Here is a 27,574-nt window from a genome sequence, read left to right as displayed (position 1 = left end):
CATCAGTTTCTTCACAGAGAGTCTTGTTCCATTACACAATTGGGGTGGGTTAATGTTCCGCAAGATAATTATTTGGATGCCGACTTTTAGTGACAATTTGCATGGTGGCACACCAGGAAGATCCAACGAATTTAAAAACTTGATTGGATAATTTACAACTTCGTCCATATTCATGATGCTGTCAATCGATTTGTAGGTAGATAATAACATGAGAGCGCCACAAACGGTTACGCATTTGATCATAAACCTTTAAGAGTTTGATCAAATGCTTCAACCGATTTCTTACGAGCCATAGTGCATTCATCCCAAATGATGACCTTGCATATTTGAAGAACTTTAGCCATGCCAGATCCTTTTGAAATGTTACATAATGAATCTTGCGAGAAATGCGCATCCAAAGGCAATTTGAGCGCCGAATGCGCTGTTCATCCACCATCTAATAATGTAGCCAGATTATCTCATGAAGCAAGAACTAAAGCAATTCCATTTAGAGATCGAACATGAGCCAATATGGAACCAGTGACAAATGTTTTTCCAGTGCTGCCAGGCGCATCAAAGAAAAACAGACCACTTCTGCCACTTGACATGGCATTTATAATTGTGTCGTAGACCAATTTTCGTTCTGCTAGGAAAAGTTGTATGTTTGTTTCACCAACTACATGCAAATCATTAGCATTGTACTGCTGTTCTCTTACTAAATCGCAATCACAAAGTTGAAATGTAGAACGTTGTTGTACAATCATGCCAAGTTGAATGAGTTCTTTGTTGTTGATGGTTAAGCATACGTCTTCGATTTTGATCAGAGCTTGATTGAAAATATTTTCCGAAAACTGGTTAATGTCATTGCTAACGGTACAAACATGATGCAAAATGTCTTCACTCAAATCCTCTCTGAAATTTTCCCACAAATCTTTAGGATTGGATGGCGGACATGTGGTTAAAATGAAGGCGAATGAATCTGTTGCAGATGATAGCTGGCACATGCATCCATCAATGTTGTTTCCCAACAAATGAAGCTTTTGGCAAGCTTCTCTGTACATCTGGCATTCTTTGCCATCGACCGTTTTCAAATTTGCAAATGAAGTAGGACCTTTGACATTAACCAACGGCGTTCTCAAATAGTAACACTCGGTATTATTTGGATGTACTGTGTAAATACAGCCCAATGTGTCCAACAAATACAGACTTTGATAGCCTTCAACACGCATGCCTTGCTTATGTCGCTGGAATTTCTTAGATGTAGCATTCCATGTAGAGTACTTTGGAACATCTGTGCACAATAATGTTTTGGCAAATACATCTTCTTCACAAAGCACAAAAAATGCTGTAAGTGTTGTGAACGCTGGTTCAGCAACAACGTCTCGTGCAGTTTCTGCTGTGAAATAGACTCTTTGTTGATTTTCAAGATGAACACTACAATGAACAACATTGGGATGGCGACTGTGAACTGGGACTCAGAATATGCCAAACACATTCATTGCTGCTGACATATTGCCTGTTTGAAACTGAGTAACTTCATCGCTGTGTCATTAGGTCTATCAATAGTGAATAATGCCATATCACTACCTTTCTTGACATATTTGCATATATACTTGATAGATTTTACGGAATGACAGTATTCAATACCAATATAATGGTCCGTTATTAGACATTATAAATTTTCCAGCTATCTCATTCCTGGTGCCAGCATTTTGCCCCCGTGTGCTTGCTTGGGCTCATCTGTTGGTACCTAGCACACCTACCAAGACACTGGCTAGTGCATACCATGGAAATGCTGGCATCAGGAATGAGTTAGCTGAAAAATTTATAATGTCCAATAACGGTATATGATAAATTTACTCATTTGGGACAAATAATTCAGATTCCTTATGGGAATCAACATCTATAACATATGACAATATTCAACGTTGATATGAGCTTTGAATGTTTTCCATAACACAGGAGAATATGGCACAATCCATCTGTTGTTGATTTCAATTTCAACTTTTCTCATTACGATTCTTGTTGTATGACTTCCATCTTCTGGTTTTCTGTATCTGTATTGAGGATATCCGTCATCCAGTGAGTGTTTCATGAACAAAGTTTCCGGGAAATTTTTTGCCTATTTGTTATCTACCATGCAAGGAGATTGTGGATTCATCACTCCGCATGGTCCATGCACCATGTTTATCTTCACAATATCGAACAGCATTCGATCTTTTTCAGGATTAGGAATTACTGCAGAAATGACATCATCAATTTGAGCTGCACGTATTTTCATTTTGAGCCAAATATGACTATGAGCATGTGGAAGTCCTCTCTTCTGCCATTCAATTACATACATCCAGCATTGAGTTTCACCATAAATGTGATACTTCACAATTAAGTCAATCAATTTGTTGAATTTCTGCTTGAATATTCATGCAGTCAAATCGTGTCGATCGGATGGTCGCTGACCCGGCAACAGAAGCTCTTTTATCTCGTCCCATGCTGGATTGCACTTAAATGTGATTTAACACAAACGTTCGGATTCAATTTTGGTATACATGACTACCGCGTATTGATGGAATAGTTGACGGCACTGTAGAATGTGCTTTCTTCCATTCTGAGGTATCATTATGCTGTATAAATAATAATTCATTGCTGATACATTTTATTGAGTTGTTTACCTCTAAGAATATGAAAAATGTCAATTACATTTACGAATAATGCAAAGTTAAAAGGAAATTTATATTTTCGTATGATAAAATGAAATGAAGATATCTGTAGTTACCTGTAATTGGATTAGTTTGCATAATATTGAAGTGATATCCGTTCTGCCCTTCCCATAAAATTATGGGATACTGCAGCACATCATATGATCGATTTGTTTCAGCGACACGTTGAATTGTATTATTCCGTTGCTGAAGAATTATATCACGTGTATCACGTTCTTCACCAACAGTTGCTACTTCATTGATGGTAGGTGTGTTGTAGCGTCCAGGATGGTGTTCGAGTGGTGTTTTATTGGCTCGTATTTGAATTGCATAATTATCCGCCGGTAAGTTGTCAATTGCAGTTTTGAATAATTTTATCAATGCATTGTGTGGGTGGAAAAATGTTTACAAATCAAATATAATGGGACGTTTGGTGCCTGGAATTTCATTCCAGCATTGATCAACTTGTGCATCATCATTACCCATAAAATATATTTGTAGAAATTTATGTTCACCATCCGAAATGGGTAGAAATGAACCATCACGGTGATATATCTGTCCTTGTATTTTGAAAGTATGTATGTACTAATCTTGAAAAACTTTATCTGTTCCAAAAGATGTCATATGAAATGCTGAATTATATTTGCGAATATTCTGAAAAAGTGTTTGGAATCAGGTGAGTCGCCTGAAAGCAATGACGACAATGGATCAGGTGGTGAATGCAATGTCAGTAATTTAACTTTTCCATTTGCACACAACATTCCAGGTGTTTCATTGTTGAACTTAAGTGAACTGCAATGCCCACATGCCTTATCCATTTTTCCGATATTTACACTGGGATGCAAACTGTAATCATAGTTAGCATCATATTGAAATGCAGCAAGATTCAAATCAACATGTACTGTTTGTCGAGGTCTTACCACATGTTGCTCTTCTGATTCTGATGCATGTGATCGGATAGCACATAAACGTTGTGTTTAGATTCTTCCCGCATGTTGATCTTGAGATTCTGATGCACGTGAATTTGCAATTCGTAAACGATCTGCTCTTTTGCTCACTTGTCATTGCTCATTTGTTTGAGAAGCTTGATTTCTCTTATTTCTACGTGCTGCACTGGTAGATCTACTAAGTGACGAACGTTTGAGAGGTATATTTTTTGATGAAGCAATGTAACACGATATAAGCTTGTGTAACCTGAAATATCATCATTAATTCACTTAAGAAAGAGAAAAATTACTGTTTGTACTGGAAAATTTCCATTAAATATGACTTACATTGATTGCCACCAATAATAATAATTCTATTTTGTATGTTTGAGATAAAGTCCAATTAATATGTGTGGGGATCAAATAATGATGTACAGAAACACAACTCAGGTATTACTATGTACTTATTTTCATATCCTGTTGCTATAGGAAAAGTATAGTGATTATTGTATTCCTGAACTTGATTCCGGAAGTGAGTATCTATAAATTTGCCACAGTTCATCTCAGCGACCCCGAAAACTATCGATCGACATTAATATTGGCCCTTTTCAATAATCTTGGTCATTTTGGATATTATCTTTTCCACACCTTCTTATGCCCCATGCCACTGGGAGATAAATAATGTGTCTGACAAATGAAAGTTAGTGAAATGAGCATTATGAAGCCGTCTGATAGAACACGTCTGATCATTTTCCTGCAAATGAGACATTCTATAAAGGATTTGTCTACGACAATGTAGTGATAAGAGTATGAAGAAGTATGAATTTGTGGATCCAGTAGCCATATCTCTTGTGGTGCTACATTTATAAATTTGTCACAGTTCATCTGAGCGACCCTGAAAACTATGGATCGACACTAATATTGGTCTTTTTTCGATAATCTAGAATACTTGCTTTACCATTAACGGCGGGTCACTTATTCAGCCGATTCTTAGAGCCAGGATCCTTAGGTGCCAGTATCTCGAAAACGGTTGGTTTTAAGGTCTTAAAATGTGGTTTTCAGGTCCCATTGGGACTTACCGAGGTTTCTTCCTTGCATCAAGAGGCTTCAAATGAGGTTTGTCTCGTCCTTGTACAACAGATTCGATATTTCGCCTTTATTAGCCTATTGTGATGTGCCAAAGGGCCTAAATATGGGGAATGGTGAGGACTTAACGTGTCAAACCACTTCCATAACCTCTCAGGAGTATTAAGAACAAAGTATGGAATTTTCAGCGAAATTGGTGCAGTAGTTTTTGAGTCTATAGAAAACGAACGAACGAACGAACGAACGAACGAACGAACGAACGAACGAACGAACGAACGAACGAACGAACGAACGAACGAACGAACGAACGAACGAACGAACGAACGAACGAACGAACGAACGAACGAACGAACGAACGAACGAACGAACGAACGAACGAACGAACGAACGAACGAACGAACGAACGAACGAACGAACGAACGAACGAACGAACGAACGAACGAACGAACGAACGAACGAACGAACGAACGAACGAACGAACGAACGAACGAACGAACGAACGAACGAACGAACGAACGAACGAACGAACGAACGAACGAACGAACGAACGAACGAACGAACGAACGAACGAACGAACGAACGAACGAACGAACGAACGAACGAACGAACGAACGAACGAACGAACGAACGAACGAACGAACGAACGAACGAACGAACGAACGAACGAACGAACGAACGAACGAACGAACGAACGAACGAACGAACGAACGAACGAACGAACGAACGAACGAACGAACGAACGAACGAACGAACGAACGAACGAACGAACGAACGAACGAACGAACGAACGAACGAACGAACGAACGAACGAACGAACGAACGAACGAACGAACGAACGAACGAACGAACGAACGAACGAACGAACGAACGAACGAACGAACGAACGAACGAACGAACGAACGAACGAACGAACGAACGAACGAACGAACGAACGAACGAACGAACGAACGAACGAACGAACGAACGAACGAACGAACGAACGAACGAACGAACGAACGAACGAACGAACGAACGAACGAACGAACGAACGAACGAACGAACGAACGAACGAACGAACGAACGAACGAACGAACGAACGAACGAACGAACGAACGAACGAACGAACGAACGAACGAACGAACGAACGAACGAACGAACGAACGAACGAACGAACGAACGAACGAACGAACGAACGAACGAACGAACGAACGAACGAACGAACGAACGAACGAACGAACGAACGAACGAACGAACGAACGAACGAACGAACGAACGAACGAACGAACGAACGAACGAACGAACGAACGAACGAACGAACGAACGAACGAACGAACGAACGAACGAACGAACGAACGAACGAACGAACGAACGAACGAACGAACGAACGAACGAACGAACGAACGAACGAACGAACGAACGAACGAACGAACGAACGAACGAACGAACGAACGAACGAACGAACGAACGAACGAACGAACGAACGAACGAACGAACGAACGAACGAACGAACGAACGAACGAACGAACGAACGAACGAACGAACGAACGAACGAACGAACGAACGAACGAACGAACGAACGAACGAACGAACGAACGAACGAACGAACGAACGAACGAACGAACGAACGAACGAACGAACGAACGAACGAACGAACGAACGAACGAACGAACGAACGAACGAACGAACGAACGAACGAACGAACGAACGAACGAACGAACGAACGAACGAACGAACGAACGAACGAACGAACGAACGAACGAACGAACGAACGAACGAACGAACGAACGAACGAACGAACGAACGAACGTTTTTATATATCAGATTATTTGCCTTGAAAAAAACCTACAACCTGTTTTCCAGTCAATGACCGGGTCAGGGATGGATGAATGAAGCACCCAACTTAAGGCGAGGATAGGAATTGTGCCGGCTGCCGAGGCCTGTTGCACTCCTCTGGGGCAATAATTAATGACTGACAGATGAAATGAAATGGTAGTGGAGAGTGTTACTGGAATGAAAGATGACAGGGAAAACCGGAGTACCCGGAGAAAAACCTGTCCCACCTCCGCATTGTCCAGCACAAATCTCGCATGGAAGTGACCGGGATTTGAACCACGGTATCCAGCGGTGAGAGGCCGGTGCACTGCCACCTGAGCCATGGAAGCTAACAAGATTGTTTACCTTACTTTTTCTTAAATGTTTTCAACGAACTTGGAAATTTATCGAACATTTCTCTTGATAATTTATTCCAATCCCTTACTCCTTGTGTCATAAATGAGTATTTGCCCCAATCTGTCCTCTTGAAATTCAGCTTTACTTTCTTATTATGATCTTTCCTACATTTAAAAGTTCCATTCAAGCTTATTCTTCTATTTATGTCATTCCACGCCAGCTCACTACTAACAGCTCGAAACATACCTCATATGGAAATTCTAAGTTCCCATGGAGGGAATTAGATATATTTCCACCAATAGAGCATACCTCATATTGCAAGAAATTGCCTTTGTTTTCCGCATCAAATGTTATTTACATTAAATCAATAAAAGTTAACTTCCACCTGTTTGATACTATACATCTGCTTTAAGCAAATTAATTAATTAATTAATGTCTAATTCCTTAGGTAAATCTTCAGTTACATAACACTGCTTAGGTGAAATTACACAGAATTATCTTCTCAAAATAAATCTCAAAATAGTACCTTTGTTGTGCTTAAAACAAAATTAATTTAAAAAGAAAAAAATAATTAAAGTAGATGGGGAGGGTTGAATGGGGTGGTGAAGGGGGAAGGGAAGATGGATCTGCTTATGTTCTGTCCTAATTTTTCCTATGAATTATGAATACACTTTAAAAATCTAAAAGCCCTGATTGTCCTTACAGATGAATAATCTCACCATTTTTCTTTCAAAATTTTTGTCAATAAAATGGCACATTCATGACTGAAAATAGACACAAACAAACTTATTTAAAATTACATCGTTGGTGAATTACCAAATGACGTATTACATTTGGTGAGTCAAATTTATGTTGAGAAAACTCTTGTTGACACCAATGACACCTGGTTGTTCTAATCGAGAAAAATGCTGGTGGAGCCGTATGGTTACATCAGAATGGAAACCGAGTGAAATTGGGATATCAAGGTGTTTGATCCAGAAGTTCCAGGTAATATTGACAGAAAAGCAAACGGCTAATCATTGCCCTGAGTGTAGACTGTATTTCAAGAAGCTTCAACGATAGCACAATGTGGATATTTATCTTATTCTAAATCCACACAGACTATACCAAAAATGACACTGTAAAGAATTTTCACAAGAAATTTTAAATTTTGTATGTCATATTACTGTTTATGGTGTTACGTTTAGTTTTTAACACGTTCCCAGCGACAGTGTATTTTCATAACTTAATTTTACGTTGTATCGGCCCACCGGTGACCTGACGAATTTGACTTTGCTTAGTGCCTACTATGAAATCCAAAACAATGCTGGAGCACTTGTTGTGTGCGTTATTGTTGAGGAGACATTCCGGAAACATTTACCTCTGTGACAGTTTTCTGATTCAACAAGTGCATGTCCCAGAAATGACCCCAGAATTAAATGTTAGTTTCTCATTCACCGATCTGTTTTTATGGGAATATGATGGGCATATGTTAATTATTTTCATATCATGCTTAGTAATAACATAATATCACGAAAGATGGGACTGTACGTAGGGTCATCATCAGATACTGAAGAGAAATCATGGTCACTGTCATAATTTTTTTTCCCAAATAATGAGCAATTTGTCCGGGATCAAGTGCTGTCGTAAACCTCTTTCTTTTCCATGCCACCAGTGTGTCAGAATGTGAAGGCTCCATGAAAAAAAGACAGATGTGAACTTGCTTGAAAATATTATCTATGGAAGATAATAAAGATATGAATAACTACTCCAATAAATACAAATCTGAAGACTTATATCTGCTTACCTGAGAGCAATGTATAAAGGAATAGGTTACACGAGATGTCAGAAGGGTGGTACTCCTTGTATTAAACAATAATTTATCATCTGAAGGCAGCAACACTGAAGGCCTAGGCTTCATTCACCGTAAACACGCAAGAGAATTCCGTGTAAAAATTTAGGTTATACAACAATCTGAACACAGAGTGACCCCAAGCGATATGAATGAATGATGCAAAAAATTCCTTCGGGTCACTAGTGGGCCGATCAGAACTAGCAGTATGCCTCGATCCTTTACTTCAATAGGAGCACTATGTTGCCATTAGTTATCAGAAATCTGTAACTACGACGTACTTACTTACTCCACAATTTTGGGAAGTTCGCACCAACGGATAAGAGTAACATTTTTGAGACACATGGTGACCCGAACCACGTGGAATGTGTTAAGTCACTTTACAGTACATATGTAACTGAAGATGGTCACACAGTGACTGAAACTGGTACTGGTACTACTACTTATGAGATAGGATAAGATTTTGTGTTGTTTAGGAGGATTCCTAAGAAAAGTCCTTTTCTACTGATCTTGGAGGATCAAATTAAGAAAAACAAGCCCACTTTATGTCATTCGTAGTTCTAGAAATGGCATTCAATAATGTTGATTAGACCAAGCTATTTGAGATTCTGAAAGTGATCTGGATCAGATACCGAGGAAGAATAATGATCTATAATCTGTACAAAATCAGTCTGCAGTGATAAGAACCAAAGACTATGAGAAAGAAGTGGCAATCCATAAAGGAGTGCAGCAAGGCTGCAGTTTGTCCCCAGTCCTTCACAGTGTTTATATAGAACAGGCATTAAAGGAAATCAAAGAGGAATTTGGAAAAGGAAACACAATCCAAGGAGAGGAAATCAAAACCCTGAGATTTTGTCTGAGACTGCAGAAAATATGGAGAAATTGATGAATGGTAAGAACAGTGTTTTGGGGAGGGAGCACGAGATGAAAAATACATCTATAACAAAAGTAATGGAGTGCAGTTGAACAAAGTCAGGTAATGCAGGAATATTAGATTAGGAAATGAAGCTTTAAAGGAAGTAGATGAATACTGTTACTTGGGTAGTAAAATAAATAACGATGGCAGAAGTAAGGAGGACATTAAATGCAGACTAGCACAAGTAAGGAAGGACACTCTTAAGAAAAGAAATTTATTCACTTCAAACATTGATATAGGAATTATAAAGGCATTTTTGAAGACTTTTGTATGGAGCATGGCGTTATGTGGAAGTGAAACATGGACGATAACTGGCTCAGGAAGAGAATAGAAGCTTTTGAAATGTGGTGTTACAGAAAGAAGAAAGAGAGAATGAGAGGGCACGACTTGTTCAGTTGGTTTTTGAGGGAAGTGTAGGTTTAGACCAAGGTATGGATACGACAAACAGATTGGAGTAAATGCAGGATGTAGCAGTTACATAGAAACGAAACAATTAGCACAGGATAGGGTGGCATGGAGAATGAGGGTGTAGGTGTAATTGTATGGGCTAGGAATGGGAAGGTGGCAGCTGTGGCCTTGAGAATTGTACCATCCTGGAGCTGAAGTGGGAAACCACAAACGATCATTTTGAGGATAATTGATGGGACATTCGACCCCACCTGCCTCTTGAGTACAGGCACTGAGCTAACTTGTTCAGTACCTTTTAGTGGTAACTTGAACCAGGCATCGTCAACCCAGAGCAAAATGCCTTTGGAGCCAATCTGCTCAGCGCTTGGGAGGGGTGGGAGCAGCTGAAAGAGGAATGGAGGAGAAGTTTGTAAAGTCATGCATACTGAAGTTAGAGCTGTTTGAGCGACAGTACAATAGTATATATATTTTTATACAGATATTTCACAAAAGAAAATTCCTAGATTGTATAAACTTAATGCAAATATGTTAAGCATGATTGGATCCATATATTTGTGCAAACAGCTGTTCTCATTAATGAAGATTTGTAGATCTAGGCACAGAAGTAGACTGGCTGATCTAAAGCTATGCAATGTGACTTGCCAGTACACAGACAGTAGTACCAAAGATTCATATAATACAATCTGAAAGAGCCCAAAGGTCCTATAGAGTAGATCTATCCATCCCTCCATCCATTATCTAAAGGCTTCGCCTTGTCGCTGCAGCCACATCCCACGGTCTTCAGCAGTCCTTTTCATCGTGACATAGGAAGCAAAACCCAGCTGAGTGATTATGTTCCTAAGTAGATCTATAACAAAGATTAATTTTAATTTGTTCCTTTAGTTTGTTTCTTTGCTTTCATAGTCGTCAAGACCAAAAATATTTTAAAATGTGTGTTCCTTTAAGAAGAATATGCAAACATCTTACATAAATTGTGTTTTCTTGATACAAGTACCCTAATACTTCGGTGTTTAACATAATGACAATACATTTATTCCAGAAATATACAGGTTGACCCAAAAGTCCATCAGCATTTGACGAAGCAATACCTCATTTGCCATTTTGTGTACTTTACTTTGGTGTCAATAAAACCCCATGTCATGCCAATCATGTGTGTCAATTATTACCTCTACTCTACATCCAATATTCCGTGAAGTACTGCCTCGTCAAGTGTTAACAGACTTTTGGGTCATCCTGTATAATGCTACAGTCGAACCTCTATATCTCGATTGAAGCTCATGGGGAGGAGGAAAATGATGTTGGTGAAATTACTCTTGAGGAAGTGGAAAGGATGGTAAATAAACTCCATTGTCATAAAGCAGCAGGAATAGATGAAATTAAACCTGAAATGGTGAAGTATAGTGGGAAGGCAGGGATGAAATGGCTTCACAAAGTAGTAAGATTAGCATGGAGTGTTGGTACGGTACCTTCAGATTGGACAAAAGCAGTAATTGCACCTATCTATAAGTAAGGGAACAGCAAGGATTGCAACAACTATCGAGGGATCTCGTTGATTCACTGGCATCTTGGAAGGGAGGGTGCGATCAGTGGTTGAGAGGAAGTTGGATGAAAACAAGTGTAGTTTCAGACCACAGAGAGGCTGTCAGGATCAGATTTTCAGTATGCGCCAGGTAATTGAAAAGAAGATGTACAATATTATAGGGAAGGATCCACCTTTCAATACTCCGTAGTAAAAAGTAGTTACAACCTGTTTATTGGGACCGGTTTCAACACATTTCAAGTGTCATCATCAGCCAATTAGCGAAGATCTTAAAACAACTAATATATTGATCCATGTAAACTACGAACAGCAAAGGTGAAAGATTATAGCCTTGTCTAATCTCTGTAAGCACCCTGAACCAAGAACTCATTCTAGCATCAATTCTCACTGAAACCCAATTGTCAACATATATTAGTTGTTTTAAGATCTTCGCTAATTGGCTGATGATGACACTTGAAATGTGTTGAAACCGGTCCCAATAAACAGGTTGTAACTACTTTTTACTACGGAGTATTGAAAGGTGGATCCTTCCCTATAATATTGTACATCTTCTTATTTCTCTATTCAATACGGAACAATCATGAAGTTTTTAACTTTAAAAGGTAATTGAAAAATACTATGAGAGGAATAGGCAGTTGTGTTTATGTTGCCATTGATGCTTTTACAGCCCATACTTATAGACATGATACTGTATAGGCCTTTGGACTTGCAAAATATAAAGAATTTCATCTTATTTTCTTGACACGGCATAAACCCAAAAGCCTATACAGTATCATGTCTAGCTGTGTTTATGTTTTGTAGATCTAGAGAAAGCATATGACAGGGTACTGAGGGAAAAGATGTTCAGCATATTAGGGGATTATGGAATTAAAAGTAGATAATTAAAATCAATCAAAGGCATTTATGTTGACAATTGGGTTTCAGTGAGAATTGATGCTAGAATGAGTTCTTGGTTCAGGGTGCTTACAGAGATTAGACAAGGCTATAATCTTTCACCTTTGCTGTTCGTAGTTTACATGGATCATCTGCTGAAAGGTATAAAGTGGCAGGGAGGGATTCAGTTAGGTGAAAATGTAGTAAGCAGTCTGGCCTATGCTGATGACTTGGTTTTAATGGCAGATTGTGCCAAAAGCCTGCAGTCTAATATCTTGCAACTTGAAAATAGGTGCAATGAGTATGCTATGAAAATTAGCCTTTCAAAGACTAAATTAATGTCAGTAGGTATGAAATTCAAGAGAACTGAATGTCAGATTGGAGGTACAAAGCTGGAACAGGTACATAATTTCAAGTATTTAGGTTGTGTGTTCTCCAAGGATGGTAGTATAGTAAGTGAGATTGAATCAACGTGTAATAAAGCTAATGCAGTGAGCTCGCAGTTGCGATCAACAGTATTCTGTAAGAAGGAAGTCAGCTCCCAGACGAAACTATCTTTACATCAGTCTGTTTTCAGACCAACTTCGCTTTGTGAGAGCAAAATCTGGGTGGACTCAGGATATCTTATTCATAAGTTAGAAGTAACAGACATGAAAGTAGTGAGAATGATTGCTGGTACAAACAGGTGGGAACAATGGCAGGAGGGTACCCGGAATGAGGAGAAAAAGGCTAAGTTAGGAACGAACTTGATGGATGAAGCTGTGTGCATAAACCGGCTTCGGTGGTGGGGTCATGTGAGACGAATGGATTAGGATAGGTTACCTAGGAGAATAATGGACTCTGTTATGGAGGGTAAGAGAAGCAGAGGGAGAACGAGACGATGATGGTTAGACTTGGTTTCTAATGATTTAAAGATAAGAGGTGTAGAACTAAATGAGGCCACAGCAACAGTGGTAAATAGAGGATTGTGGCAACGTTTAGTAAATTCACAGAGGCTTGCAGACTGAACGCCGAAAGGCATAACGGTCTATAATGATGATGGATGGATGGCCCATTAATAAAATGTGGCTCACAATCATGCCTAAGATTTTCAATGTGGCCCTTGAGCACTTACTCACTGGAAAGCCCTGATTTAGAATAAACAGCAGAACACTTGAGAGAAATGATCGTTATATCAACATCCAAACTCAAATGCAGTGAATGTCTGAAATTCACCATTGCGCAAAAAGGTACTGACCGCAGTGATGCCAGAGACAGTATGGCTGGCCGTCTTGTTTGTTAGAAAAATAAAAGAAGTTGGTGGAGTGGTAGTTGTCAGTAGCTTTCCTTGGGAATTGGACTGTAAGTGTGCAAGATTCATTCTTTGATCGATGGTGCCTTCCCCGTCTGAGTTCGCGTATGGTGCTTTCTGAACTTCTGCCAGGGAGCTGTGGTTTTTGTAGCCTGCATCACCGGAAGCTGGGTCCATTGATCCTCCTGACTCTTCTGGGTGACTGCCGCTCTGCCTTAAACTCTGAATTCCTGGGTGGATCTCTTCCTCCAGGTCCGGTTTGGATTCACTCTTCCCATTTGGGTAAATATTTGACTCACTGCTTATTTTCGACACCACGGACATCATGTCTGCACCTCTCACAGATGGATATTGCACATTGAGATTCTGCTTCAGATAACTGTTTGATGAGTGTGAATCTCTGGATGAATCATCTTCTTCATCGTCATTCTGGAAAAGAGAGAACACAATGTATTAATGAGATTATCAGCTGATATCTGCACAGCAGTTTTTTATGTTTCAAGGCTGTTGAATTTTGGAAGTTAACTAATAATTCCTCAAATAATGGGAAAGAATAAACCAAGGATTACTTTTAAGGTTGAAAACATTTCTTACCAAACAATGTAGCGGTCCCCATACTACAAAAAATCGTAAAATTAAGCAATTTTCTCAATAGTGCCGAAAGTTGAAGGGCTAAAGGTTTCAAATTGTGAGTCTTGGATAGCTCTATCAAACTAAAAAAATATATATTTTGGAAATCACTTCTGGCCTAAATGCAGTTCCAGATAAACAGCATAACGTCGCTTGCTTTTGTAACGACATAACATTAACAAAATATTACTCTAAATCAGACTACTAAAAGAAAACGATGTATTTTAAAATGCGTGTCTGTACAGCACAGCTAACCTTAAATCCTGATATAGATTGGTCATTGTCAACGTTTTCTTCTGCTCATTTTAAATGAGCCTATTTTGGCATACTGTTATCGTGTTCCTTCATTTCTTCATGGCAACCTGTATGTGCTGTGTGTGGACTCTGATGCCATCTGTCAGTGAATTGACTAACTACTCTTGTGTATGGACTCTATCACTAGAGCACACCTTGTTTGCCAGACACTAACGCCAGCACGGTCACTTTCGGAGGTAGTAATTTGTCAGCTAACCTCACTCTCAGCTTTGCTGGAGACAAACCTCTTTTAATCTTTTCGTTTGTATTAATTTTAATCTATCCATTGGGTTTGCCATCCATTAGCTTAGCAGTGGGTCAAACTAGTTCATTAGTATGAATTACTTCACTCATTCCCACTCTTTACCATGAATTGTTCAAATGAAGTACGAGGGAAAGTCAATAAGTATTTGCAATTTTGCTCTAATTGTCTCTAGGTTGGCTCTATGGTTAGTGGCTGGTGAGCACACAACACCATAGAGCCAACTTAAAGGCAATTAGAGCAAATTTGCAGATAGCCTACTTATTGACTTGCCTACATAGTTCGTTCATGAAGTAATGTAGCCTGACGAAGCTACTCACTGTGTCATTTGGCAGCAATCTTGTTCACTCACTCATAAAGCTTTGTAATACTTAATAATATTACCAACAGATGGCAGAGCTGTGTAATTACGGACACCCTATGGCTTACCCGCTTACAGCATCTAGATGATGGTCAATAGGGACAAGGGAAAGATAAACAGAGAAGCCTGTCTCATATACAGACAGAAATACATGTAAGAACACAGTTTACAAGTAGGATGGCCCTGGGAGTGACGGAGTAATGAGTGACGCAGATAGTGGGAGGGGGAAGAAAACGAGTGAGCGAACGATAGATAAATCAAATGAGTCATGAATGTTATGAAGCGTGAGAACTGTGAAGTGTTTGAACTACCATTTCATTGAAAGTGAGTGGTTAGTTCATTCACACTTCATAGAGTGAAGCATTCATTTTTAACGACTCATTCACAAGCTACCCATCACTACATTAGCTCCGTTTCACTTTACGTATGTAAATTTATTTTAACATTCATCTCTTGAAGTGTTTTAATTGATGACATAACCTTGTTTTCTTTTATGTCTTTGTGTATGTAAATTTTTAGTTATTCTTTGTTTATTGGACTAGCCCTCTGTTTCAAAGACGTGAATCATCGTAATAGGTTTGACATGTTTTCATTCGATGCCAAGGCACGTGTTTTTTAAAATCTATAAAAAAATTTGTTTTCGTGCACTGCACATTTGTCAAGGTATGTTCAAAGAACATTTATTTTTTCAGTGTGTTCAATTATGTTGTTATAGTTCTGTTTAATCTTTTGAGTTTTGAATATGTTATTTCTTTTAGAAAGAAAAAGTTTAGCTCCTAGGGAATTACCCATCTGAATTTTTATTCGCGAAAGGCTACGTTCCACTACCTTGCAGGGTTCCAGCCGTTTCCCACATCCTATCTATAGTTTTTATGTATCCTAAACTTGTTTTTAACTGCAAATCATAGGAAGCTGTTGAAGAAAGTGTATGATCTTACCAAGGACCACCACCTAACATCCTTTATCAGCACCTTCCTTCAGAACATAAGATTCCCAGTCTTGCTAGAGGCTAAGAGGAGTAGACGGTGAACCCAGAAGAATGGAATGGTCTACCCCAAGGCAGCGTACTAGCTCCAGCGCTGTACAATATCTACACAAATGATCAGCCAATTTGAACAAGCACTAGGCTCTTGATTTATGCCATAGACACAATGGTAGCTGCTGAGAGATCATCCTTTGAATAAGTAGAAGAAAAGCTGACTTCAGCGATGGATGAACTCTCCAAGTACTATGATGCCAACCATCTGAACCCGAACCGCCAGTAAAACACAAGTGCGTGCATTTCATCTACGAAACAGCTGAACATCACATGAATGACTGAAACATTGCCCAATACCAGTTTATCTAGGTGTCACACTAGACCATGCTCGAACGTACAGGAAGCAATGTCTGAACACGGGTCAGAAGGTCAGTGCTTGCAATGGCATACTTGTGAAGCTGATCGGCAGCACCTGGGGAGCCAGCCCACACATCCTGAGGTGGTGTGTGTGTCAACCGCTGAGTATGCCGCTCCTGTGTGGAACACTTCAGTAGTGCTAAGCAGGCTGATACCGTGGTCAACAATACTGGAAGGATAATTTTGGGATGCCTAAAAGCAACATCAGTGCAGAAACTGTACTTGATTGTTGAAATAGCTCCACCCAACACCTGGAGGGCCACTGCTGCAGACACCAAGAGAGCAAAGCAGGAGAATGACCATCAACATTCACTCCATGGTCACCAAGCTGCAAGATCTCACCTCAGATCCCGCAAGAGCTTCCTTGCTAGGACTCTTGAGGGAAAACCAGAGACAAGTCATCTTAACAGATGGAGAAGCTCACTGCCCAGAGACATCACTAAAGGAAGAACTAGCTCCTGACACTAATCTACATTACCCTGAGATGGAGGTCCCTCAACTGCTTAAGAGTGGGCGTCCCTTGATGCAAGACCAACCTGGAGAAATGGGGGATCCTTCCAGAAAATGCAGACACCTCATGTGAATGTGGTGCTGAACAAGAAGACCCAAGCCACCTACTTATCTGTCCCCTCCTGGACAATCCATGCACATCACAAGATGACTTTAGAAGAAACAACAAGGCCATCACAGCTGCAGTTTTTTTGGAAATGCTCACCAGGCACGGCAATGAATGTTTTTAAATTTTGATGTTATGATGTGTTTTAAAGATTTTACATATCTACCTATTATTGTTTTCTTCTAGATATGAGGGATTACAATTACACAAAATATAAAAAATATGACTTTCATCAAGCACTAGTTTGGTGCGAGAAGCCATGTTTTAGAGCACATTGAGTGACTACATCTACTAATGCGCACTCACTGATAATATCATAAATTCTCTGCCTTAGAAAGATAATACTGCCATCTGTTGAAACACTCTCGTAACTAATACATGAAGAGACACGATGTAGCCACCAGAACATGTGCATAACTTGTTCTCGACTTTTAGTGAAATGTCAAACTTTAGTAGGGGCTATGCTCACAGTGTGGCCTGAATGTAATTTTGGCCACAGTGAGCTATGCTACCAGTTAGACCGGAAAGAGTTAAGCTGGTAGGATACCCCCACTGTTTCTGTGATGACCATGACAAGCACATTCCTGACAGTCTTCCAATAAACTTTCTTCAGTTATTCTATTGCTGACCTCATCATAATTACTTTTTCTAAACTCCCCCTGGCCTCTTTTATCAATAATATGGTATTGCTTAATGTCCTAATTTTATTACCTTCCTTTCTATCACATTTCTTCTTCTCCTTTCATTTTGGTCAACTGTGGACCAAGTTAAATTGATTTCAGCCACTTCTGGGCTTTGTTCCTTGCCCAGTACTGGTCCTTTCCTTCACTGTGCAATCTCCTCCTCTCTTCCAGATTCTAACTTTTCTTGGAAATTCTTGGTGTTATTGAGTCTCAACTTGTAATCTTCCCTGCAGCTGACTTCCATTCCTCGTATTCCCATTTCTTTAAGGTCCTTCTTCACTTCCTCATGCCAGCAAACAATAGCTTTCCTGGCCTCAAGAAACCTTACTACACTCAACTCTCTATTTACCGTAATCGGATCAACCGCATTGCGGCTTGACTGTAACTCGGCTTGGGAGAAAACAAAACCATTGACAGTTGTGCGGTCTTGGAAAAAACCATCTCACATATTTCTGAAGACAATGGATTTCTCAGATTTGATGAAGCCGATACAGTTAGTACAGTGACTGAAGCCGTAAGAACAGTCCCAGGTGGAGAGGAAGTTGACAAAGACAATATTCATTAGTGGTTCGATTGTGACCAGAACGACCAAGACTATGAAGAGCTGACATACGAACAGATTGTTAACAAAGTAGAGGGCAGGGAGGGAGCGGGAAGTGAAAGTGATGAGGAGGGGGGGACAGCTGCTCGCGCCACACAAGCGCAACAAATAGTTACGCATGGGGCTACCTTGGCAAATGTTGAGTCATTGCTGGAGTACGTTGAGGGCAAGGATGATGCTCTCATCACCGAAAAACTTGTTTTGATAAACTTGAGAAGAAAATAAAGAAAAAGTATTTCTCGGCACAAAATCAGAAAACCATGATTGATTATTTTCTGAACCAGTAAAGTTAGGTAATCTGAATATTTTTCTTTGCCTTATTAGTTACAATGAAAAGTACTGTTTATTTTTCCATTTATTAATTGTGCTAAGTGATACTTTTACTGCAGTGTTATTATTATTTACATATTTTACGTCCACATTGGAGTACTTAAATCAATACATTTGAGTTAATTTCTTATTTTTTTTCAAAAACTTTAAAAACTTTTTGAGGTTTAACCACGATTTTACTTATCTGGGAAGCTTTAACCCTACATTATCCTGGTTAATCGAGAATTGAGTATACCTGGTTGGTCAGACTTCTTGGGTCCATTCTGTAGAACATGGAAGCCCTTTGTGTGTCTGATATAGTATATTGCTTCCGTTCAACTGTTTTTAGTTTGAGACTTATGCTTTTATTCTTCAAAATCCTCTTCTCTTTTCTGTCTTTGATTTGTTGCCGAGTTATACCAAATTCTTCCAAATCACCCTGAATTTCTTTGAACCAATTATTATTGATTTTATTTTTCAAAAAGTAATCAAAGTAATCAAATAGTTGTTTCAATATCCTGGTAATCTGGTGTCTGGTAATCTTGATATGTGACAGAAAAAGGAAATTCTTCTTTTATGCATTGTAGATATTATTGATTCACATTCACGATAGACAATGTTGTTAGGCAACAATCTCCACTGTCCATCAACTTGGTGTTTCTTATTAATAATTGTTCTAAGAATTCTTCTATCAGTTTTCTGTAATTTGTCTGTTGTAGATTTTACATTTAATTTGAATAAAGTTTCACTAGCATATGTTGCCTCTGGTTTAACTATGGAATTATAGTGTTTCAGCTTAACGTGTATCGAAAGAGTTTTTTTTTTTAAATAGGTTGGTCAGGTAAGTCTTTGTGCTTGTTTACATTTAGTTGTTCTGTGTTCTATTGCTTCTTTTTCATTTGTGTTCCATGTTATTATTTCCCCAAGATATTTGAATTTCTGAACAATTTTAATCTCTTTATTACTGTTCAGTTGAATAACTGGTAAATCAACCATAAAAGTTGGCATCATTTCTGTTATTTCAAATGAAATTTGTAATCCCATTTTTTTTGTTATAATTTCTAGTTGTTCAATTTGAAATTTAGCCTCTTGTATTGTATTTGCAAGTAATCCTAAATCGTCCGCAAAAGCAAGGCAGTTGAGTTTAATACTTCTACCGATCTTGATAGTTGGTTGGCATTTCTTGTTCCATTCATGCAGTGTATTGCATAAGTTATTAAAAAACAATAGAGTAGTATAATTTATTATCATTTTAACTGTACTTTCAGTACACCTGCTCTATTTTAAACTTTTTGCGGTTTAACCATGATTTTACTTATCTGGGAAGCTTTAACCCTACATTATCCCGGTTAATCAAGAATTGAGTATACCTTGTTGGTCAGACTTCTCGCATCCATTCTGTAGAACATGGCTCCCGTCTTCCAGATGGTGTATAATGTATGTTGGGTATTTAGCCCAGAGGCAATCTTCTTTGGGGTAATCACATAAATGGGATTTAAAATAAAGGGTGCAGATCTCTGCATATGATTATGAAGGTATTTAGGGGTGTAGTAAGTATGTAAAGGAGAGGGCATATAAGTCTCTGGTAAGACCCCAAGTAGAGTATGGTTCCTGTTTATAGGATCCTCACGAGGATTGTTTGACTCGAGAACCGGAAAAAATCCACAAAAAAAAAGCAGCTCGATTTGTTCTGTGTGATTTCCGACAAAAGAGTTTTCAGGTTATTTTTCATCCAAATAAAAGACCTCATGCAGTCACATTCAACGATTATGCAGCTTAACCCAGGTCTCGTTCAGTTGGTTTTTGAGGGAACTATAGGCAGTAAGGACAGTAGCGGTAGACCAAGGCATGAATGTAGGATGTAGTAGTTATGTAGAAATGAAAAGGTTGGCACAGGATAGGGTGGCATGAAGAGTTGCATTAAACCAGTCTATGGAGTGATGATCCGAACAACAACAACAAGTGTATTACCAAACTCAGTAAAAATTTGCTCTTGTAAGGGACGTGCGGTGTCATATGGCATCAGGCTGTTACTGACAACCCATAAGGTCATTTTACATGAAAATAGCTTTTCTTTGCTTCCCATCAATGAATATCTTCAGTTTTTATAAAATGAACCAGTTCAGAGAAAAAAAAATCTTTGTCCTACCAAGTCCCCAGCTACTTTCCGCCAATATTCAGGCATACTGTTTTATTTGGGACACGGCATTAATCCCATCTATTGGACGTGAGTAGCAGCAGAAAAGACAAATCACGTCACAACAAACAATGGTCAATGTAATGTTATTGTTGATCAATTTTATGAGCTTTCAATATTGTAGGCCTTCACGTTTATTTTTCTTCCAACTCTGTGATATTGGGGCATCTAATGTTAAGAGAGTCCCCTTTGTCTTATTCTTCAAGTGATCATTCCTTCACAGGATTTTCTCATTTTTATAATCATCTTCGCAATTTTCCTTGTTGATATGGACTGTGGTTATCACAATAAAAACCATTGCCATTTAACACAATTGAACAATATTTCCGTGTTAGCGATGCTCTGCACTGAAATGAAAAAAATGAAATGTCGTATGGCTTTTAGTGCCGGGATATCGCAGGACGGGTTCGGCTCGCCAGGTGCAGGTCTTTCTATTTGACTCCCGTAGGTGACCTGCGTGTCGTGATGAGGATGAAATGATGATGAAGACAACACATACACCCACCCCCGTGCCATTGGAATCAACCAATTAAGGTTAAAATCCCCGACTCAGCCGGGAATCGAACCCAGCACCCTCTGAACTGAAGGCCAGTACGCTGACCGTTCAGCCAACGAGACAGATATGAACTAAGCAATGAGAGTCCAATTTCATGAACTCTATTATCACAGTCGGTATGGTAAAACTGTTTAAGACATAATGATCGAAAATTGCATTCTCTATGTAGTTATGTAGTACTTTTCAATAGGACCAATAACATAGGCATTTAAAAATTAAATTTTAGGTGCCTTCCCCTAAACTACCATTTCATCCAGTATGAATAAAATTATTCTGTAGTGCCTTATTTCCTGATTTTTTCATACTGAATTTCATTAAATTCTCTCACCTATTTTCAAGTGGTTTGGCATTGATATGGACTTAGCAATGAAATAGAAATTAATGAATATTTCTATTATCATAGCTGGAATGGTAAAAATTTATAAGACATAAATGATCAGAAATTTAATTCTGTATAACTTTAGTTATGTAATATTTATTGATAGGACCACTAATAACATAGAAATTTGAGAATTACATTTTAGTCCTTCCCCTAAACTATAATTTTACTCAGCGCAAACAAAATTATTTATAGCCTAGATTGTAGTGCGTCATTCCCCCACTTTATACACTGATTTTCATAAAATTCTCTTCAGCCATTTTCTCGTGATGCGTGTGCATACATACAGAGATTTCTTGGTTTCAGTCGAAACGGTCTACAGAAATGCCATTTTTAAATTCTCAGCAACGTACAGACAAAACTCTTATTTTATATATGTAGATTATTTCTTTTCAACAAATCAATTTCACATATACATGACTTTAAGTGTCAATATGAATGTTTTGTTTCTAAGTACATGTTTTTTTACACCTATGAATGTTTTGTTTCTAAGTACATGTTTTTTTACACCTTTGGAGAAAAGTTTTAAATCAATCAATCAATCAATCAATCAATCAATCAATCAATCAATCAATCAATCAATCAATCGATCAATCAATCAATCAATCAATGCACATCTCCTTGTAGGGCAGTCACCCAGGTGGCAAATTCCCTATCCATTGTTCTCCTAGCCTTTTCTTAAATGATTGCACAGAAACTGGGTGAAAAAGATGCTTATATTTTTCTAAATATCTCTGGGAAGACTATTGTAGTTTATGACTGTTAACTGTTTTATTCCTTGTTTTGTTAGATGCTGAAAATGCCCAAAGAAGTCTGTTGAAAGCACACCAAGGAGATAACCTGTACACCATTAAAGGAGGTAAAGATGTTAGTTATCATCCTGAAAACTGTTTGTTCTTGGAGACTTGTAAGTAAGGAGCCTCACCAAAGATTGTTCTGACTGCTCTGCTTCACTGCATTCCGGACTTCCCTGTCGGCGGCTGATTCTTCCAACCTGGTAGCCAGCTAATCCTTCGGGTATCCTGACCAAAACAATGAAAAATCATGAAAGTTCCTATGAAATTCTTAAATGTTGTATTACATTCTGGTAATAATAATGAATAATGAGAACAACAACAAAAATATATCCTTATCTAAAAATCTTAAAATAAGGCACTACAATGCAGTGGAGAAACCAGAATGTCTTTACGCAAGTGAATGTCAAGAGTTGAACTATAGTTTAGATAAACTTGAAGTACTAGAAAGAAGAATCATGAGAAAAATTTTAGATCCAATGAAAACAGCAAAACAAAAAACGTATACATAATTTCATGTGGCTATTTCTAGCTGAGTGCAGCCCTTGTAAGGCAGACCCTCCAATGAGGGTGGGCGGCATCTGCCATTTATAGGTAACTACGTGTTGTTGTAGTGGAGGATAGTATTATGTGTGGTGTGTGAGTTGCAGGGAAGTTAGGGACAGTACAAACACCCAGCCCCCGGGCACTGGAATTAACCAATGAAGGTTAAAATCCCTGACCTGGCCAGGAATCGAACCCGGGACCCTCTGAACTGAAGGCCAGTAGACTGACCATTCAGCCAATGAGTTGGACAACAACAACAACAACAAAAAGTAAGATGTAATAATAAAATATACCAGAATATGGAAACTATAACAGAAACAGTTGGAAAAAAAGAGATTCCAGTTTTTTGGACATATCTACAAGAATGGATGATAATGGAAAAAGTCAGCAATGAGCTGGATACAAGAGGTCAAGAAAGATTTAGAAAGAAATTAAATAAGAGAAGACAAAAGTAGAAAGGGAGATTTTTAAAAAGAAAGCTTTAAGAATGGAAGGCTTCCAAGGAAGAATGAAAAGAAATCTAGTCCAGAGTGGTCTGAGAAGAGAAAAGCACAGTGCAATGATGAAGGAATACTGGAAAGAATGGAATAGGAAACAACAAGGAAGGATGAATTGAAATTGACGTTTGATCCCTAGCAGGCCTCATCGTAAATAATAACAACATACAAAGAGCCACTAAACTCAATAAGGCGTACAGAGTAACGTGGAATTACTACAATAAAAGAGTCATATCGCGTAATGCAAAATTATTTACATTTAAGAATTTCATCTTATATCCGTATTGAAATAATAATGATTTCTTATAACATAGTAGGATTAGATCATAGCTAAGTATTAGATTAATTAAAACATTTAATTGCTACCTTAAGATATTAAACTGTAGATAATTTAGTGTATATTTAACTCTTCATGTAGGTGTATGTATGGTCGGACAGAATAGCAGGCTTCATAGCCTGAGTCCCGCCATATAAAACAAGACAATAAATAAATAAATAAAAAACTGAGAACGTAAGAGAGGGAACTTAAGGACCCCTTAAGTTACCTCTCTTATGCAAAATTATGACATTACAAGACAGTTGTTTTGCCAGAAGCTTTATATGCCTCAGAAACCATATCCCATGGAGGTTACTCTAAAATTATAGAAACTGAAAAGCAAGAAAGGAAAATTCTCCAGAAAATTTATGGTTCCATAAGAGAAAATGAAAAGTTGATTAAGAGGAGAACAGCGGATCTCTACTCAGTTTCACTGATGCTGTACGCAAGAGATGACTGAAATTCTATGGCCATATCTATAGAATGGAGAGTGGGCCAAATTCATAGATAGCACTTATACATGAGTACCCCTTATAGGCCAGGTTTCATTTCATATTATCTACTTAAGTGTTTCTTAGTTCCTTTGTCCACTGACCAATTCAATTAAGGCCATGGTTGTTTCTTCCGCACTCTTATGCCTTTCCTATCCTTTCCTATCTGTGTCGGTATGACATAAAGCAAACTGCAAAAAAAAAAAAAAAAAATTAAATAAATTAACAAAAAAAATGGAGGTTTACCAGTGATTAATAAGCCCCCTTCTTTACATCCTTACTGATGCTGATGTCATCCGTTCAGTCAAATCCGACCATCGGCAATTCTATGAATTAGCGCTCTCCAAGTTGTCCTGTTCCACACTGTCTCCTTTAGTTGTTCCAGGGTGAGGGTTGTGTCTGTTTTAATGGTGTCTAACCAAAGCGTCCTCTGGTGACCTTGTCTTCTTGTACCACTGATCATTCCTAGCATGATTGCTTCTTCCAATGCATCTGATCACATAAAGTGGCCAAAGTATGCTAGCCTCAGCTTTGTAGTATAAACCAAACCAAATCCCATGGTGCAACAGCCCCAAAGGGCCATGGCCTACCAAGCGACCACTGCTCAGCCCAAAGGCCTGCAGATTATGAGGTGTCAAGAGGTTGGCACGACGAATCCTCTCGGCAGTTATTCTTGGCTTCCTAGACAGACCTCTCCGTCAGATAGCTCCTCAACTGTAATCATGTAGCTGAATGGACTTTGAACCAGCCCTCAGATTCAGGTAAAAATCCCTGACTTCACCGGGAATCAAACCTGGGGCCTCCAGTTAAGAGGCAGGCAAGCTACCCCCGCAGGGCTGGCACTCATTGTAATACAGATGCAGAAAATCATCATCATTTTATAGTTCCAGTTTTCCGGGTACTGTTGGCGAGCCTCCTCCATTCTGTCTCATTGAGATACATTCTGTTACAAGTAATGAACTTCATTCTGGTTCAGTATTGACTTTAAATATCTAAGATAAAATTCTAAAAGAATTTAATTGTATAAAGTCCACCTGTTCAATACACATATGCCATTTGATAAATGGTCTGTCTAAAAAGCTGCATAGGACATGTTTTGACCTAGCCTAGAGGTTATCATTAGCTAAAATAACATAAAAAAGAAAGACTGTTCTTTGTATATGTCGTTAATAACGTCCTCCAGTGTCCTTCTCCAATCTGCAACGTTCATCTTTACAATGTTCATCCAGTGGGTTCTTGTTCTTCCCACTATCTATCTATCTATCTATCTATCTATCTATCTATCTATCTATCTATCTATCTATCTATCTATCTATCTATCTATCTGCATTTAGGGCAGTCGCCCAGGTGGCAGATCCCCTATTTGTTGTTTTCCTAGCCTTTTCTTAAATAATTGCAAAGAAATTGGAAATTTATTGAACATCTCACTTGGTAAGTTATTCCAATCCCTAACTCCCCTTCCTATAAATGAATATTTTCCCCGATTTGTCCTCTTGAATTCCAACTTTATCTTCATATTGTGATCTTTCCTACTTTTAAAGACATCACTCATACTTATTCGTCTACTGATGTCCTCCCACACCATCTCACAGCTGACAGCTTGGAACATGCTGCTTATGATATAGATGATGATTCCCATAGGGAACTTGAAATATTTGTCCCGAATGAGTAAATTTATAATACCAATGTAGTTGGCCCATTATTGGCATTATAAATTTTCCAGCTAATTCATTTCTGGTTGCCAGCATTTCGCCCCAGTGTGCTAAGTTGGGTACATCAGTTGGTATATGACACACCTGTCAAGACGCATGGCTAGTGCATACCGTGGAGGTTAAAAAAAAATCAATCAATGAAATTGGTTATTTCATTCCCACACCTCAGGGAGGGGTGGGTGAGCCATCAGCTATACGTGTAGCTCTTTGGCCATGGAAGAGGGAGAAAGAGTTGTGAGGATGAAATACGTCAATGATATGTGTATGTCTTATACATTGATATTTAGAAATTTCATGATCCGTATTGAAGTGGGATTACAATAATTGAAACAAAGTGTTAACTTCATATGACTTTAAACTCTGCAGCGTAATTTCAACAAGATCAAAGAACTAAAGACATATACAAGCTGGACAAACCACCATATGTACAAAACAATGGAGCCATCATCATTTTGATGATGATGCTTGTTGTTTAAAGGGGCCTAACATCGAAGGTCATCGGCCCCATCATCATTTTAAAAGGATTTCGTACTGAAGTGCAATATTATCATGTACCATATTTTATTTAATATTAATCTATGTAGGTGTGACAGTGTGTTCTAAAGTTATTTCCAGTTATTGTGTTTGCCTGATTTGACTCGGTGGCTGATGATGGCACAAGTTTAGTGCCGAAACTAGTACCTCATGTGAATGATATGTGATTGATTCAAATTATTAAATGTTTGTGTATTGAATAGGAGGACCCCTATTAATTAATTTCAATTTTTGACTTGTATATACAATAAATAGAATTTTAAAAAAAAAGAATACCTGACCGGTGCAGAGGGATAACCACAGAAACAGGACGGATCCCAAGGGAAGCCCGCAGAGCACCCTGCTCAGGACAGAGACCTCCCAAACACCCCGTTTATTGATCAGATTCAAGATAAATTGTTTACATGGTGCGATGTTGACAAACAGGACATGGGTAAGTAAACAAATATAAGCAGAGAACTTGAACTTGGCCTTGAACTTGCTGGACCGAGTGAGACAAGTTCTTAGTCCAGACATGTAAACAAACAACAAGCACTGAGGTCAATGACCAAGCTGCACTCTGAGTCTACAAGTGCAGATTAAAGACAATGTGTCACATTAAGGCCAAACAAAAGCATGAACAGAACTAAAGATGTGAGTGTGACATGTAATAACCAAAATACATTCTGTGCCGGAGAAATGAAAGTAAATCTTGCAACTGTTTTGA

The 27,574-nt window shown here is 38.6% G+C and overlaps 1 protein-coding gene across 1 annotated transcript in view; it reads right to left on the bottom strand.

The window, feature by feature from the left end:
• LOC136883164 (uncharacterized) overlaps positions 1-27,574 on the bottom strand; it is a 72,322-nt gene that overhangs the window by 28,969 nt on the left and 15,779 nt on the right. Inside the window, exons 4-5 of the mRNA XM_067155344.2 lie at positions 22,904-23,000; positions 13,641-14,123 (exon numbers count right to left, since the gene is read on the bottom strand). Of these exons, the coding sequence (XP_067011445.2) occupies positions 13,641-14,123; positions 22,904-23,000 (580 nt within the window). The remainder of the gene's footprint in view (positions 1-13,640; positions 14,124-22,903; positions 23,001-27,574) is intronic.

The sequence above is a fragment of the Anabrus simplex genome, chromosome 11, assembly GCF_040414725.1.
Source record: "Anabrus simplex isolate iqAnaSimp1 chromosome 11, ASM4041472v1, whole genome shotgun sequence".
NCBI lineage: Eukaryota > Metazoa > Arthropoda > Insecta > Orthoptera > Tettigoniidae > Anabrus > Anabrus simplex.
The sequence above is the reverse complement of the archived record's forward strand: the minus strand, read 5'-3'. Positions and strand labels throughout refer to the sequence as shown.